This window comes from Nestor notabilis, unplaced genomic scaffold (genome assembly GCF_000696875.1).
Source record: "Nestor notabilis isolate BGI_N333 unplaced genomic scaffold, ASM69687v1 scaffold5347, whole genome shotgun sequence".
Taxonomy (NCBI): domain Eukaryota; kingdom Metazoa; phylum Chordata; class Aves; order Psittaciformes; family Psittacidae; genus Nestor; species Nestor notabilis.
The window spans coordinates 44,446-61,221 of record NW_009937685.1 but is presented as its reverse complement, the minus strand read 5'-3'; the positions used below and the strand labels follow the sequence as shown (position 1 = coordinate 61,221).

General features: G+C 38.8%; 1 protein-coding gene across 3 annotated transcripts in view; it reads left to right on the top strand.

Moving 5' to 3' along the window:
• The window catches only part of PKP4 (plakophilin 4), a 61,347-nt gene that overhangs the window by 27,943 nt on the left and 16,628 nt on the right, over positions 1–16,776 (top strand). For 2 of the 3 annotated variants that reach the window (XM_010018943.1, XM_010018941.1), the window contains exons 4-10: positions 1,256–1,387; positions 1,546–1,736; positions 2,551–3,109; positions 5,168–5,359; positions 6,930–7,150; positions 8,863–8,991; positions 11,661–11,874. In XM_010018943.1, the coding sequence (XP_010017245.1) occupies positions 1,256–1,387; positions 1,546–1,736; positions 2,551–3,109; positions 5,168–5,359; positions 6,930–7,150; positions 8,863–8,991; positions 11,661–11,874 (1,638 nt within the window). Of the gene's footprint in view, positions 1–1,255; positions 1,388–1,545; positions 1,737–2,550; positions 3,110–5,167; positions 5,360–6,929; positions 7,151–8,858; positions 8,992–11,660; positions 11,875–16,776 lie in introns of all 3 variants that reach the window. The other variant, XM_010018942.1, reaches the window with a different exon arrangement.

Here is a 16,776-nt window from a genome sequence, read left to right as displayed (position 1 = left end):
AGTATTTCTGCCAAAATAATTCTGTTTCTCTTGTTATTAAGTGTTCTCATCTATGTCCTTTTTTTGCCTTTCTTCATAATGGTGGTGTGATGTCTCCTTTGCTTTTTTTTCTTTTGTATGATGACATTTTCCTTACTTCCAATATGAAGCAGTCGCACAAGTTTTTACTAGGCTGTTGCTTCTTGGCATGTTTCTTTTGGTTTCCACTCCAGGCTTATTCATATATTTCTTCTGTAAGAATTTACATATCTGGTGTTACTTTTGCATGTAACCCATACTTCCTACTCCCTTTCCTCAGAGGAGGTTTAGATTGGGTATTAGGAGAAATTTCTTCCCCAAAAGGGTTGTCAAACACTGGAACAGGCCACCCAGGCAAGTGGTGGAGTCTCCATCTCTGGAGGTATTTAAAAGACATGCAGACATGGTGCTTGTGGGCACAGTTCAGTGGCAGATTTGGTGGTGCTGGGTTAACGGTTGGACTCAATGATCTTAAAGGTCTTTTCCAACCAAAACCATTCTCCGATTCTATGGTGCGTCTCTGACACTTGTTCTTCATCAGTAAGTGTAACTTGATGGCAACTGAATGCTTAGTATTTCTGCCAAAATAATTCTGTTTCTCTTGTTATTAAGTGTTCTCATCTATGTCCTTTTTTTGCCTTTCTTCATAATGGTGGTGTGATGTCTCCTTTGCTTTTTTTTCTTTTGTATGATGACATTTTCCTTTGCTGTAAAGTTCAGCTAACATTCTTAGAACTTAAGTTAGCTTAAGTTCCTAAGTAAATATTTGAATAGTAGTATATGAAGTAAAATACGTATAAAATTTGCAGCAACATCTGCTGATACACAAAGAGGGATGAAATTCAACTCAGCCTTTCACTTATGAAGCTCTTGGGATTAAAGGACCTTAAGACAAGTGATAGCTACTTGTGCAGTACAACACAGTTGCACAATGTTTCTACTCTGTGAAGTACTTAATCAGTTACATTTTTCATTCAAGTAGGTTGGAACATGCATTTGAAAAGTAAGACCTGTAGAAATTGTAGAACTACATCAAAACTAAAGGAAACAGGATTCTCAGATCTTAGTATCCATATTCTTTCCATTGAGTTTGGCAGATGGTACCTGTTTACCAGTAGACTCTCTTCATGTTGGAAGTGAGTTCTTTGTTAGTATGTATGAGAAAATCACTATGATTGAGCTTGCAGGAAACTTGCATATGAAAGATTGGATTTACCTAATGAATTTATTCTTTCAGATCCTCCAACTACCAGTGTAAACAAACCCCATGTGTCAGAGAGCGTTCACACCAATGCCTATGATATTAGGACAGAACCAGAGCAAGGGAACCTCTACTCACCAGAGCAGACATCTCTCCATGAAAGTGAGGGTCTGTTGTGTGCATTTTAAATACTAGAATATATTTCAGTATTGACTGTATGAAAATGTAATGCAATTATGAATGCAACAAGTAACCAAGTTATATAGTATTTTATTTTTGTGAAGTTGTTTGATGCTTTTATTCTTACACTGGCTTCCTACCTACAGGGTCTGTAGGTAACTCAAGAAGTTCAACACAAATGAATTCTTACTCTGACAGTGGCTACCAGGAAGCAAGCAGTTTCCATAACAGCCAAAACCTGAGCAAATCAGAAAACAGACAGCAGCATTCCCTTATTGGAACCACTAACAACCATTTGGTGAGGAACTCGCGAGCTGAAGGGCAGACATCTGTCCAGGTATGCTCAAAATAGTCCACTCTCTCTCTGTACCCTGTCTGTATCGCAGCAAGAAGTATACAGCTGGGCCTACCTTTGTATAGGCTGGAATGAATGTTACTAAATTACAGTTTCATTTAACACCTTCACTGGTTAAAAAGCAGCAATGGCTTGCAGCAGAGAAGAGACTTGTTTGCTGACATCAGCATGTGTGTGATCTGGTTCATTCACTGCAACTGAAATGAAGTGACACTTCTCAGGACTCCTGGCTGCAGAGTACACTGCTAATGTAATATCAGGAGAGTATCACTCAGTTGAAATTCAGTTGTGATATTGGAGAGAACCTGAGAACGTAGCCTGTATGTAAACATAGTGCTTAAAGGAAGGTGATAGTTTTGTTCCTGCACCTTCTACTTTTTCTGGCTTTTTTTCCCTTCCTTTTTCATTAGTCAGAATGTTAGTGAGCCTGTAACTGACAGAGCTTTATTAGCTTATACTTGAACTCTTTGCATAACTGTTCCTGAACTTCCAAAGTGGTAAAGTAGCAAGGAAAGAAAGCATAGGCACCTATTAACATGGAAAGCCAAATAAGAATGAGTAACTTTTTTTTTTTTTTATGTTAAATTGCCTTTTTATGTTTTAAGAAATCCTAGTTAGAAAAAGAGTTATAGGAAAACCTGAAGGAATTATGTTTAGGGTAAAAGCTACTCTTCAGCTGGTTTTATATATTGTTAAATTGTGTGCGTTTCCTGTTGACTTCTGTGTCTTACGGGAGAAAAGAACCTACTACATGGCCTAAATGATAGAACTAATACATAGTTTTGTTTTCAAACAGCCTGCAGTAAGCATTGCTACCAACCGAGTCATGAGACGTGTCAGTTCAGTCCCATCCAGAGCACAGTCTCCCTCTTACATGGTCAGCACGGGTGTTTCCCCTTCACGGGGGTCACTGCGAACGTCTCTGGGTAGCGGCTATGGTTCTCCATCAGTTACTGAGCAAAGGTCCATTGCTTCTCACGTGTATTCATCCACTACTCTGCCAGTACAGCGGGCAGCATCCCCTTATGCTGCACAGAGACCTGCCTCCCCAACAGCTGTGCGGCGGATCGGCTCAGTTACATCCAGACAGACAGCAAATCCCAACGGTGGGTCTTCCCAATACCAAACATCGGCCAGAGTCGGCTCTCCTCTTGCCCTTACTGATGTACAAACCAGAGTCGCTTCTCCATCCCAAACTCAGCTGGGATCTTCCTCCCCGAAGCGTTCTGGCATGACTGCAGTTCCACAGCATTTGGGAACAACGCTGCAAAGAACAATCCATGATATTGAACAATATGGACAGCAGTACGATATATATGAGAGGATGGTCCCTCCACGGCCAGACAGCCTTACAGGTTAGTAAAAAGGTAAAGACGCAGCTTAAAACTTGGTACAAACCTACAACTGTAGAAAACCCTTAATGCAGTAATCAACTTCTGGATGAGGCATTGTAGCACTAGGACATAATTGTGGTGGATGTATCAAATCAGCTGTAAATACTGATGTCAAACACTATGTATCAATCGGACCCTAAGTTCCCTGTGAATACTGTCTTTCTCTTTCATTACTACATTGCTAGCCATATGTTAAATTAGATTTCATGTTTTGAGAAGCTAAGTGAAATTGAGTTATCCAAACAGAGACATTTCAGTATTTTTGAAGATAAAGTACATTTAAATTTATATGCAGGTTATACACAAACTGAAAGATACTAGGCTGGAACTAGTCTTATGTCTAGTTCTTTTTCAGAATATGTTACTTAGTACCACTGAATATTAGTGTTTTTTCCCTTAATGTTTCTATCTCAATTCAATTAAATTTAGGGGTAACCTTTGTAATATTAGCTTAAAATAAAGCCCTAAAAGGTTGAGGCAGTTCTTGTTAAGGTGCAGTTACTTTACACTTTAAGATCTGTCTGCATTTTACTGGGTTTGTTCTGACCTTACCTAAAGTAGGACAGACAAGGTGATTTTGCAATTAGACCTTGTGCTCTTTTGAACAGACTGCAACATCTGTTTTTTCTGTTAAACTCTTACATACTGCAGTTCAATATAACACCTGAAATCTTAAACTCGAATTTGTGTATGACCAGTTTTCTGTGAGGAAGTTTGAATGTGGGGAAGGTCAGTACCATAGCCTTTAGTGTCATTCAGAACTCTTCCCTGCTCTGTAAGCTGAAGGAGAGGATGGGTGTATGGTCAGGTCCTCTTTCCTTCTGTGCTTACAGTCTCTGGGAAGGGTGTCCCTGTGGTGCATGGTCTGGAAAATTGCAATGATAACAAGATGAGTGTTTTCCCAGGATGTGGCACCATCACCTGGGAGGTGTCAGTCCAACTGCCTCTTTGCTTTGTGAGACCCCCATGGGTTTCCTTGCAGATGCTGTGATAGAGCTGGTCTGTGATTCTGGAGGTTGAAATACTCAAAGGCACGATACACTTGGTTACACATCACTTCTTACTTGTCTTATGAAGTTGTTCCATAATCTCCACCATTTCATTACCTTTGCATAGTTCACTTACCATATTTTACTGCTTTGATAGCCACTAAAGCAGTAGTACCTACAATGGTAGTGCCAAAGTGGGCAAAACAGTATTAATTTTACGAAATAGGTTTTTTTAGTACCTTTTAAACCCAGAAATGTTGCTGGCTCTATGCCCTAACTGAATTTATGAGTGACTAAACATTTAAAAATGCATTTGCCTTGGCCATACTATCCATATGTTACATATGTATAAATTAACAATTTATGATTTGGTGTTGTAGATAAACTCTGCATATAATTTTAGATAAGAAAGATGACAATAAATTACGTTGTAAGATTGAAAAAAATAGGTTAGCAGCCTAGGAGAGGATGAATGAGGAATGCTGGACTGAGAACAGGTGGGATGTATGTGATCGTCACACTTACTTCCTGTAATATAAAGGGAAGTATGTTTGGTCATCTTTACTCTGAAGAATTTAAGCAAAAGAACAGAACTACTGAAATCACAGAATAATTGAAGAATGCCAAGAGTAGAAGGACCTGGCCACCACCAAGAAGACTTTTGCTCTTACTGCTATTTATTGTTTCGTTTTCAGGATGATGACCCCCTTTAGGCTCTGCCTGTTTCACAGCTGAATTTCTGTTGGGTTCCCAACTTACCTTGTCATGGCTGAAGCTGTGAACCACACATGCTGACTTGCCTTTTACTCTGTATGTTTTAGACTTTCAACTATAAATGCTACCAAAAAACTTGAGTTGGAAAACTTCAATGTCATCAGTGTATGGACAGCGCTTTCCATCAAAGAAATGCTTCTTTGTCAGTGAATCTTTCAGTGTTATGTTGGCTAAAAGAAGGAAGATTCAAGCATGACAGCTTTATTATTTTTAATTGATATAGGCCACGTACATATCTTCCTCTTCTCGGTTTCAGGCCTGAGGAGTTCATATGCTAGTCAACACAGCCAGCTAGGACAAGAGTTACGATCAGCTGTATCTCCTGACTTGCACATCACTCCCATCTATGAAGGCAGAACTTACTACAGTCCTGTGTACCGCAGTCCAAATCACGGAACGGTTGAGCTCCACCAGGGGTCCCAGTCAGCCTTGTATCGAACAGGGTCAGGTGGGTAAAGGGCTTCCACAACTCCTCTGGTGACTGCGTCCAAAGTTGTGCTTGATTTACTCACTGGTGTTTTTCTGGAACCTATGGCACATAGGAGAACATATATGATATGGGTATGTAATTCCAATTTAAAAGGAAAAGCCAGATGTTATAAATTAATGGAGGCAGAAACTAGGCTTGAGGGACTGAAAATAACCAACAGGAATTGAAAAGCATTTGTGGTGTTTGCAAGAAATACTTGGGGCTATGTATCAGTGTCAGCTTAAAGGCAGAATATTTTCTGTTTGATACTACACGCTCAGGTACAGCTGAGGAAAGCGTATTTCAAGACACAAAAAATGCATTGCTTCCTCTTGCGTTCTCTGTGCATCATTCTCTTACAAATAGAGTTTCTTCTTTTTTATTTTCTTATATTTTTCTTTTTATTACTCATCAGTAAAATGATAGCTTGCACACTTAAAGTACCTCCTGTGACTTTCACTGTAAAAATACCGGTTTTACCCAACTTGTCAGCAAAGGATCATGTTAAGATGCTGCATCTGAAGGTTGCATATTGAAACTGAAATATTTGTATGATATTTCATAGCATTTCTACTTGTATATTACAAAGTGTGTAGGTGTTAGAGTAGTACTAGAACTGATTGCCTGTGAGAAGAAATGCAATACATATTGCAGTGCAGTTCGTTCTTTAAGGTTGATCAATAATTTGTATAGTGGAGTAATTTCAAAAACCTCCCAAATTATTAGAGAGGTTTAACTAAGTAAGTCTCTAGAAATATTTATAGAGAAGTGTCCAGATCATGTGTCACATTTTCACACATTTGAAAGCTGCTTTTTAATGTTTCTTAATGTAACTGAAACACTAAGAGTATGGGATGTTGAAGGAGGCAACAGTTTCTGCAATTCTCTGGTCTTCTACAACTCAGAGTAAACAAGTTTGTGAGGATGTGCCAATGGGGAATTATAACTAGGAACTGAAATTGTCTGCTTAGTTGTCTATCTAATATCAGTTATCTTGAAAGAACAAAAGACACCACAACAGCTCTGTTAAGTAAGGAAGATGCATGTTGCTGTTTCTGAAATAATCAGCTTAATCTTTGAAATCATCCTCTTGTTAGCTTCTTGTCAGGGAAAATGTGCGTGCGGTTAGGAAAAGGAAAATACCATCTAAACTCGATACGTTTTTGTTGACTTAGTTTTCCTTTTTAATACAGTTGGCAAATTGACATTACTGTTAGTAATTGAATTTTATTATAAGCCTTGAAATATTTTGCATCTTGATTTCTGCTTGATGTCACAAGATGCATTTTGTATTTAAATACTTGTTGAGGCAAGCTGAAGCATAAGCTTGACTGTACCAGACCTGTAGTTCCGTAACTAACCTCTCTCTTCCCTGGGACACTGAGTAATTGCTCCCTTAAATCTGGCAATAGTTTTCAATGTTAAACACAGTATACAGTTTTAAGACTGATTCTTTCCTTTTTCGCTTACACTTTTGATTACGCATTGCCTCTTGTCTTCAATAGACATTTGTTACCTAGTTTGTTTTTTAATACTGATTTTATACTAGGAGTTGGAAATCTGCAGAGATCATCCAGTCAACGTAGCACACTCACATACCAAAGAAATAATTACGCTCTGAACACAACAGCCACCTATGCGGAACCCTACAGGTCAGTGCAGTATCGACTGTCAGAGCCCAGTTACAACAGGCTGCAGCATGCAACGCCTGCTGATGACGGGACCACGCGATCTCCATCCATCGACAGCATTCAGAAGGACCCCAGGCAAGTCCATTCATGCTTTCAAGGATCCCATGTATTTTCCATAATAAGATTTTTAGTACATTCCTTGAGTATATATGGCATTTGTTGGGCATATTCCAGTTTTACATTGTTTAAACGGTCATTACTAATGTCGCTACTAAGATCTATACCTTCATAGCCAAAGTAATTAAATGCAGTCCACCTGTTACAGCAAGAAAGAGCAACTTTCATGCATACAGTTGTTATTATTACATTTTCCTTCCAGGTCTATTTTCTTGTAGAAGTTATTATAGGAAATAGTTCATGAGAGTTAACTGATGTATTCCAAATATTTCTGAGTAACTTTACAGAGCAACCTGTGATATTGTAGTGAGTTTTCTCTTTATGGGAATCGGAATCAGGGTTTGAAAATTCAAAAGTACATACCGAATTTATTGGAATGAAGTTTTCATGAGCAGCCTGCTTACATTTCAAAACAATGTAAGTTTAAAAATGATATATAAATGTGCCATCTTGAAAGTGAATACACATTAATATTTTAGTAGTTTGAAGCTGTAAATGTATGTACACAGCATAGGCATGTGACAACCTGATCTAGTTGAAGATGTCCCTGCTCATTGCAGGGGGGTTGGACTAGATGACTTTTGAAAGGTCCCTTCCAACCGAAACTATTCTATGATTCTATGACAAGTTTAATATTATCATGACAATATTTTAGAGACACTGTTCATTGAAACCTTATATTTTAATATGTGAGTATCAAACCCTGATCCACGCAAAGGTCGGAGGGATTTATAGTGTTGTTCATCTTCAGTGTGGGCCAGTGATTGCTAGAAGTTCCTGTCGTCTGCAACCTGCCAGTTCATGGGGGCAGCGCTCAGAGGCTCCTCGGTTATGGAAGTCCCTGGCCCACTCTGCAGGCTTAGAAAGAACTGAGCACAGAGCACCTCGCTCTGGAAGATGTGGGCTCCAGTAGTGCCTCAGGAGTCCTTATAGGGAGACAGTAGGGCACCAAATAACCTTTGAAACAAACAGCTAATAGTCATAGTCTGACTGGAGTCTTACACCAAAATCCTCCTAGCAAAATCCTCCCCACCTTTCAGAAAGCTCATGGCATGGTTCAGTTATTTTCTAGTTTGGCCCTATCCTTCAGCCTCAAAAAAGGAAAGAACAGGTTTTAATAGGTTTGGTTGTTTATGAGTAGAAATTAATATATTTCAGGGGGTTTTAATAGATATCGAGGGACTGGATTGATTTCATTTAACTGAATGGTATGTTCATCTAAACAACGTTAATTGGATAATCCAGTTGAGGTAATCTAAGTAATAATGCTAGCTGTGTGCTCTGGCTGGCCTGTTCAGGCCTAGCTTACAAAAGCAGTTACTTATGATAAGGTTGCTTCCCATTCACACAAGGAACTGCAGAGAAATTCTGACTCAGTTGGTTGCAGTGTTTGCATTGGTATACTCAAGTGTATGTGTATATATTTGTGTTGATTGACAACCAAGGTAACTGAAGAGTATTGGATGTAAAGGGTCCTTTTCCAATTGAAAGACTAAAAGGTGATGTGACTCATAATTACTCTAATATACCGGGGTTTCCTTCTAGCCCTGATACTCCAGAACAGAATCAGAATTGTTGAAAAACACTTGAGATGCTCTAGTAATTCTACTTGGCAAATAAACATACATTTATAACTAACACCTTCTCTTGAATGTGTCCATCCAATGAAGGGAGTTCGCTTGGCGAGATCCAGAACTGCCTGAAGTCATCCACATGCTTCAGCACCAGTTCCCGTCGGTCCAGGCGAATGCAGCTGCCTACCTCCAGCACCTGTGCTTCGGGGACAACAAAGTGAAAATGGAGGTACTGTGCTGTTCACGATGGTGTCTGGGATGATAGGGAAGCTACAATCACAGTCCTTTCAGAGCAGGGGCCAGCACAAGAAACTATTTGGAATAGGAAAGGGATGTTCTTATTTTAGTGCCAAATTCAGTAAAGCTTTATTTGAGGACTGCTTTTGTCTTTTCATTCATGATTTAAATTCATTATTTTAATGCTGTGGTAAAGACTAGATCAATTTGCCAGGCTATTAAGGATGCTAAAAACCTAGCAAAATGGCCTAGAGTGCCTGCACTGGTAAAACCTGAAGGTGTAAGCATAAGAAATTGTTTTTTTGGGGGGTGGAATCTTTAAATTAGCTCTGAAACTACAGGGAATGAATGAATGACACTTTCAGGTAATGAATGTCTACCTGTAAATACTGATACCATTGCATTACGTTACTCATACAATACTGATATATTAGTTCATGAATGTATCATTTTACAATAATTCTGATCTTATTTTATTTTTTTATCTTTTCTTGCCTTTGCCTTTGCCTTTCCCTTTCCCTGTCCCTTCCTGTTCAGAAACCGAAATGCCTATTCAAACCAGGAACAGCTGCCAAGGATGCAGCAAAATTCAAACCTTAAGAACGGATTTCTAGTCCAGTTTTATTCTGAATTATATACACAAAAAAATCCCATCACGTTTTGAGTACAGATTGAAAAAAAATTATAAAGCTGCTTTGTCATTTGTGACTTGTATCCACACCATGGATGCATAGGGCATATGTAGGGTTTGATGTGCTGCATTGATGTACAAGGGGCAGGTTTAACTCCCCTTGTTGTTTTTTTTCTTCATTATTTAGTAATGGAAATAAAAACTATTTGCCTTGAAAAAGAACAACCCTTAAATTGCTTTTTTTATAGCATCCTGCCGTATCTGCTCTCAATGTAGTCTGTGTCAAATAAATAACCTGTAAGGTAATACTCATCTCCTAGTATACAAATCTTGCCAGGTGAATAACTTTAAGCTTAAGGCCCACTGAATGCCTTTAGGTAGAGATTCCTGGTAGCTTTTGGTGTAGCAGTGGCTTCTCTAACTGATCAGTGCCAAACTTAGTGTCCCCTGGGTACGTAACTTACAGGGTAGATACATCTAGGCATGTAAATACAGAGTTCCTTTTGAAAAACACACTTTAAACAGTGGTCTAAGAATCTCCAAGTTACCAGTCTTTCATTTTATTTCTGTTACTCAAGAAGTGATTTGACAGGTAAAAATCATATCTGGTGCTGGTCACAGACCTTGCAGTTTAGTTGGTTTTTCCAAGCCTCTTTTTTTTTGCTGTTTTAAGATGTAAGTAAAGACACTGACCTTGATCTTGATAACCAATGCAATTTTCAGCAATGCAATAGAAGATTCTGTTTTCTAAAGGATCAACTGAACTGAGATGTAGCCAAATCATTTTATATTTTCATTGAGAATAATTTTATTCTCCTTGTGCTATGGCCAATAAAAGACACTGAATTTTAAAAGCCAAAAATCCATGAAAACATGTTCACATCAGTTTATTTCAAATAGCCTTGTGACTGCCAGACCAGTTATTGTACAGGCTAGAATAGAAAAGGGGCCTCTCAAAGTGCATTAGTGCTGGATTAGAGAACCCTTGGGACAGTTAAGTTTTACATCTCTGCTGGCTGTTTGGCCAGAGCCACGTCCTGTGTAAGCCAAGCATTCAGGAATGATGGTGCATCTCATTCTCACCACCATGGGTCCCCTCATCATGCTGCAGGTGTGGAGTGATTAGGAAGACCTTGTGCCACCTCCCTCAGGCACATTCTGGAGATCGTATGGCGCAAAAGTTATTGTGCTGTGTTAAAAGAACCCCAAGTTATACCAGATCAATCTATATTGCAAAATAGCTCAGACTTTTTAAAAAGGTTCATAAAAAATATTTTGGTAGCCTTTCGGTGGCTATTTTTTATTTAAAATCAATGTTAATCTTGTAAGTAATGCCATGTAGTTTTCTCTTTAAAGTATTTTTTTATTTAGTAAATACTGCAGAATTCTAAAATACCTTAATCTTTCATCATAAAAAATTATCTTGAACGAAATAAAATCCTACATGGAAATGAGATCTCAAAACACAGTGTTAATTTTTTTTTTAAAGATATATAGAACAAAGAATAAATGCAACTAACCTGCTTAAAGCAGTCAATATAAACAATTCTTTTCGGTTTAGGGAATTTCTGCAGAGTAGATCTTTTGAAAAAGAATTTCAGATACACCGTCAGGACTTACTAGATTCTAGTTTGAACTGGTTTGTATGTGTGATTAAGTGTAACGATCAGCATTTAAATCTTTGCAACTTCTTATTTCCAATATTCTCTAAAAAGATACTCTGAAGTATAGGAAATTACTTAAAAAAACAGCATTATTGGGAAGGAAAACTTTAGCAGTAAGCATTTTTCTCTGAGCACAGCAAATGACTGAAAGTCTCCACCAGCCTTTTCAACAAGGATGTGAGTGTTCATGAGAGTTTGCAGTGCAGTGTAACAACCAAGGGATTAAGATTTACCAATCTTAAGAAGTATTTCTTCTTGAAGCAGACCGGAATGTGTTGGTTTTTTTAAAAATAAAAGCCTTTTAAATCTGAGCATGAAATGGGTGGAAGCAGTGGGTGCTGATGATCCCAATGTGATGTTTTCTAGGTGTGCAGGCTGGGAGGAATCAAGCACCTTGTTGATCTCTTGGATCACAGAGTCTTAGAAGTTCAGAAGAATGCTTGCGGTGCACTGAGAAACCTTGTTTACGGGAAGTCTACTGATGAAAACAAAATAGCAATGAAGAATGTTGGTGGGATACCTGCCCTTCTGCGGTTGTTGAGAAAATCTGTGGATGCAGAAGTAAAAGAGCTCGTAACAGGTAAGTTTTGAAAAGAAACAAGCAGAGACATATAACACAGATTATTTTTCTGAAGTCTGGAATAACTGGTAAGAGACTGGAATTGAGTGTATTGACTGATGTCCTATTTGTGCACTGGTATTTTTTGTGAATACAAAATCACTGACAGTTAAAGTATTAACATGGAAGTACAGGTTCACTGAGAGAAGTGAATCTTGAGGTAGCCGCACTAAAGCTCCATTTAGGGTAGGTTTTCCCCTCTTGTGAGTCTCCTACGTACGCAGCTAGGTCTTGGATAGGCATTTCTTTATTAACTCCTAACATCTGATTTATTATAGGCTGCTGGCAAAAGTTTTAAATAAGATCTTGCAGAATTCCTGAGATAGACCCAAACTATGTAAATGACTGTTAAAGTACAGGCAGAAAATGGCAAGTAACGCAAATTACAGAAGCTTCACACTGCACAGCCTGCTCGTAGAGCCCTGGCAAGTGACTGCGTAGACACTCCCAGTTTCTTGAGTACAAAGTACCAGCTTTAGCTTATAAGCCATGAACCTACTTGGCACTTGGTGCGGACTTAAAGTGCAGAAAAATAATAAATTATTTGCAGTTCTAAAACATGAAGAAATTCCATTTCCACCAAAACAAGGTGGATTTGCTGGGTACTGTGTACATCTGCTATCTCTTTTTCTCTCTCTGTGGGAGTGATTTGTCTGTGTAGGTTGTAGGGGATTTAAAATGAGAGCATAGAAAAAAAAGATTTTATTTTCTTTAAACAGTTCCTCTTTCAAGTTTTAGTAGCTCTCTCATTTGATTTTGTTAAGCTGTGGAGCTTAACTGCTTACCTACTAAGCAAAGCTGCACAACGGTGCTCAAGTTAGAAGTAGCACTGGGAGCCTTTCCAAGTCATTTCCTTGTTTAGAAAAGCTATTAAGTAGAGAAAGAACTCTGTGCAGAAGGTAGCCAAAGCATTTAAGTTCAAGTTCATGTGCAGGCTATTTTCCTTAAGGATTTTCCATATAAGCAAGCATTAAGATAATGGCAGTGCTGGGTTAGCAGTTAGACTTGATGATCTTAAAGGTCTTTTCCAACCTAAATGATTCTATGATTCTACTTGTAAGTAAAAAGATGTTTCAAATAAATATGGTATTTATTTTTATTATAATTAAAGATGACTGCTTCAGAAAAAGAGGCGCTCACTTTTTAACACTCACTCATATTTTTAATTTTTTTAACCAGCTACAAAAAAAAAAAAAAGCAGTTTTGACCTGATTGTCTCCTGGTTAAGTCAGTGGTGTTGAATTCTCTCATGCTGAATTTTTGAGAAGAATCCACAGCATGATTTTGGAACTTAGGGATTTTTAAACACTTTCTATAAATAGCAACATAAAGAAAAGTGGAAAAGATCCACTGATCATTTCTTTAATGATTAGAAAACTCTACCCGTGTCAGAACTAAAACTAGCAAACCACACTGAGTTCACTGTGTTCCCAGATTAAGATAATGTAAATACAGGGAAATTAGTGTCACTTTACATGACCAGAAACACTGTATGTCTGATAGTTTAAAATTGGCACTATTCATTACTGCTGTAGTGTATTCATATTTTTTCATGTAAAATGGATTTTCCAGTGTAACATTTTGGAATGAAGTACAGTGCTTTTCTTTTTCCTGAGGATGGTCTTTGTTCTGTACTAAATGAATTACATTTGTTATTAGCAGTGTCAATTGCCTTTGAACAGTAATAGGTACCTCTGACAGCATTGCCAGGGAAATTCGTCCAGTTTACTTCAATATGCAGTTGGACAGATGAAAACTTCATTATCCCAGATGAGTGAAATTAGAATAACAAGCTTCTTGCAATCTGTATAGATAGTTTCAACATGAACTCATTTATATAAAATTTTTGAGAAATTATTTGGTCAAAAGCAATCCTCTAACCTCAGAAACTATTTGGGAATATGGCCTAAAGATGAACTATGATGAGTTTGAAAAGCTGCCATACTGGGGGAGGGTTTAATTGCACAAGTATGTTTTAGAGGAGGTAGAAAACAGGAGGCATACTAGGGTCTCTGTTTAATTACGAGTGATTGAAATGCAGAGAGATAATGAAGTGGAAACTGAATAGAAAGTTACATTAAAAAATACAGAAAACGTAATTGCAAAACCACAAGAAGGTTTTATGAGGGAAGCAAGTAATCTTGATGGCTATAGATTATTCAGAAAATAAAATGTGCTAAATTGCTTTTCATAACATCATATGAAAGTGAAGTAATGCTTAAAAACCAAAAAAAGTAAAAAAAAAAAAAAAGTCTTTAGAAGGTGGACTTGGGGTAACCCTTCATTGCGCTGCCCCAGCGGCCTGTGGTGCTGTGCTGCAGGCCCTATGGCAGCCTTGTGTCCTGTGCTCTGCAGCAGAGAGCCCTTAGAAGGGATGGTTTTGGTCACTGCAACACGTTTCATTAGATAGCAGCACCAGCGCTTTTTGAGGCTGCTGTTTCACATTCCAGCACAGCTTCAGCACTAGGTAGCAGAAATATTGCTGGGCCTTTGTGGCTGTGCACAAGAGCTCCATTCCCAGCAGGTGACATGCAGGGTGTGCACCCGTTTGTGCTGTCTAGTTCTTACATTGCAGTCAGCACAGCTTGGAGTCAATTTCTGAATTTCACGCTTTCCTGTCTTGGAAGGCTTATACAGCAGAAAACTGTGATGTACGAATGAAAATGGGCATGTTCTTGCACCCAGGTTTGGTTTCTAACAACTGAGTCTACTTTCAAGAGACCCTCAGAAACAGCCCTTGATACGTTAAAATGTAAGAAACACTGGTGTACTCCACAGCCGCAAGTGTCACAGAGAAAGCAGCTCGGATGCCTACCTCACTCAGTAGTTTCTTGATTTTCATCAGAACTCCAGCAGCAGAGAGGAGCCACCAGGGGTGCCCTCCCCAGAGAAACACCCCTGATCCACTCTGGATCTGGCTGGTTTTCTGTTGGGATTCCCCCCTGAAAAGTCAGGCAAGCAACAGTGCTGAACTTGGGGGAGTGGCATGATTTCATAGCTGGAAAAAAGGAAGGAAGAATGAGCACCAATTCCAGTGGCAATTAATCATAGCTTAGCTCTGCAGTGAGGCTCTGTCCTTACAGGGGAAAGAGGTTGTTGTTGATGGTGCTGGCAACTCTTCATAGTTTATTTCTGCAAATTGGTACTACTGCAGCTAGTTCAGCTGAGGAATGCTGTTCTCTGTCCAGCAGCACCATCTTTTGTATACACAGTGTCATCTTTGTGAAAGATTGCATTCTGGCAGCAGTTAACACCATGTGGTGTTGCTTGTGTATTTTTTGTTTTTCCAAGGTTCTGATGGTCTGGATCAGCAGATCCAAGATCCAGGGTTCTGCTGTTCTGGGCAACTTGACTTGCGTTTGGAGAAAGTACAGAAGCAGCTGCAAGTCCCACACAATTTTGCAGACTAAGCACTCTGTGAAATGGGTACAGTCTCCTTTCAGAACTTTCATGTTACTATAGTATTTACATCAATTCTACTACATACACAACCCAAAGTGCTCTGCAATCATCTGTGTAAAATCTGCAGTGGTAGTGTGTGATCGGCCATGGTCAGCAGTGTGCCTCTAACCTGGTGCAGCTGCTGAAGAGTTCTTAATAAACCTGCTTCCTGCTGGGTTAACACCTACCAGCTTTGAGCAGTGGCAGCGGAATTCACTGCAGTAAACTCATGAGGGTCTTAAAAATCTGGATTAAAATGTCAAGATTCAAAACCAAAATGAAGCATGAAAAAAATGTGTCTGGATGAGGAGAAACAAGGTTCTTTGCCACTGGTAGTGCCAGGGTACCATGAGTAGCTGAGCTTCCACAACTCCCCAGAGTACAGTGACTGACTTCTACTTAGTCAGATGAGTCTTTTAAGTTAGTTCTGTTGGTACTCCCAACTAAAGTCCCTGAATTCTTGCTAATTTCAATTTCTAGTGCATAAACCTGTACTCTTCCCATAAAGATTCTTTTATTAAAGCTACTAGGAGTTTTATATTGACTTTGCTGGGACCCAGTCTTACAGCAGATGTACATCTCTAAACTTAAATTATACCTCTGCATGGCCTGTTATTCTGTTTTCATCATTTTTATTCTGTTTTCCTCTTCCCACGTGGTCTTGAATGTTGTGCCTCTAGAGGGAAAAAGATTCTGGCTCATCAGAGCAGTTTACATCGCTTGATAGAGTGCATGTATTTCATTGTGTCGTGTGTGTACATCTCAACATCCTGAAAGTATTTTATCTACAGTTAAATCAGGGTTACATGTTTTCATTATTTTTTAATATTTACACTAGAATATTTCATTCAAGAGCCAGGCATCTGGGGTTTTTTGTACCAGGTAATACTGAATGTGACCTGTAAGGTGTCTTTAGTTTGGGGAGAACTGACCTGTTCCCGAAATGTTGTTTTCATTTTTTTTTTCTTACAATCTGATCAGCTCAAATGCCTGGCTAAAACTTTAGAGGTGAGTATTTGTGTTTGCTAAGGATTTGTGTTCCCTGACCCTTTAAATGCAAACACCTGGATAAATTGTCTTGTCTAAAATTAATTTATGACAAAAATGTGCAGCCATTGTTAATATCAAAGCAGTTTTGTCAACAATGGCAGCTCCAAATTTGTGTGGAGCTGAGGCTCAACTTTATCATGCTACTTACTTTAATTTTCTGAGTGGAATCATTTTGGACTGCGTTCACAGAAATGTTGTTTTAGCGTGGCCATCTCGGAGAGCTGAAAGGGTCAGAATTTCAGGCAAAGACAGGGCAGGGAATCCCTGGTCAAAAAGAAGAAAACAGAAAGACCCACTTGGATTAGAACGACAGAGGCAGTTTCACATGGCACTTTCAACTCCTGCAGAGCTTACTGATTATTATTTTTTTCC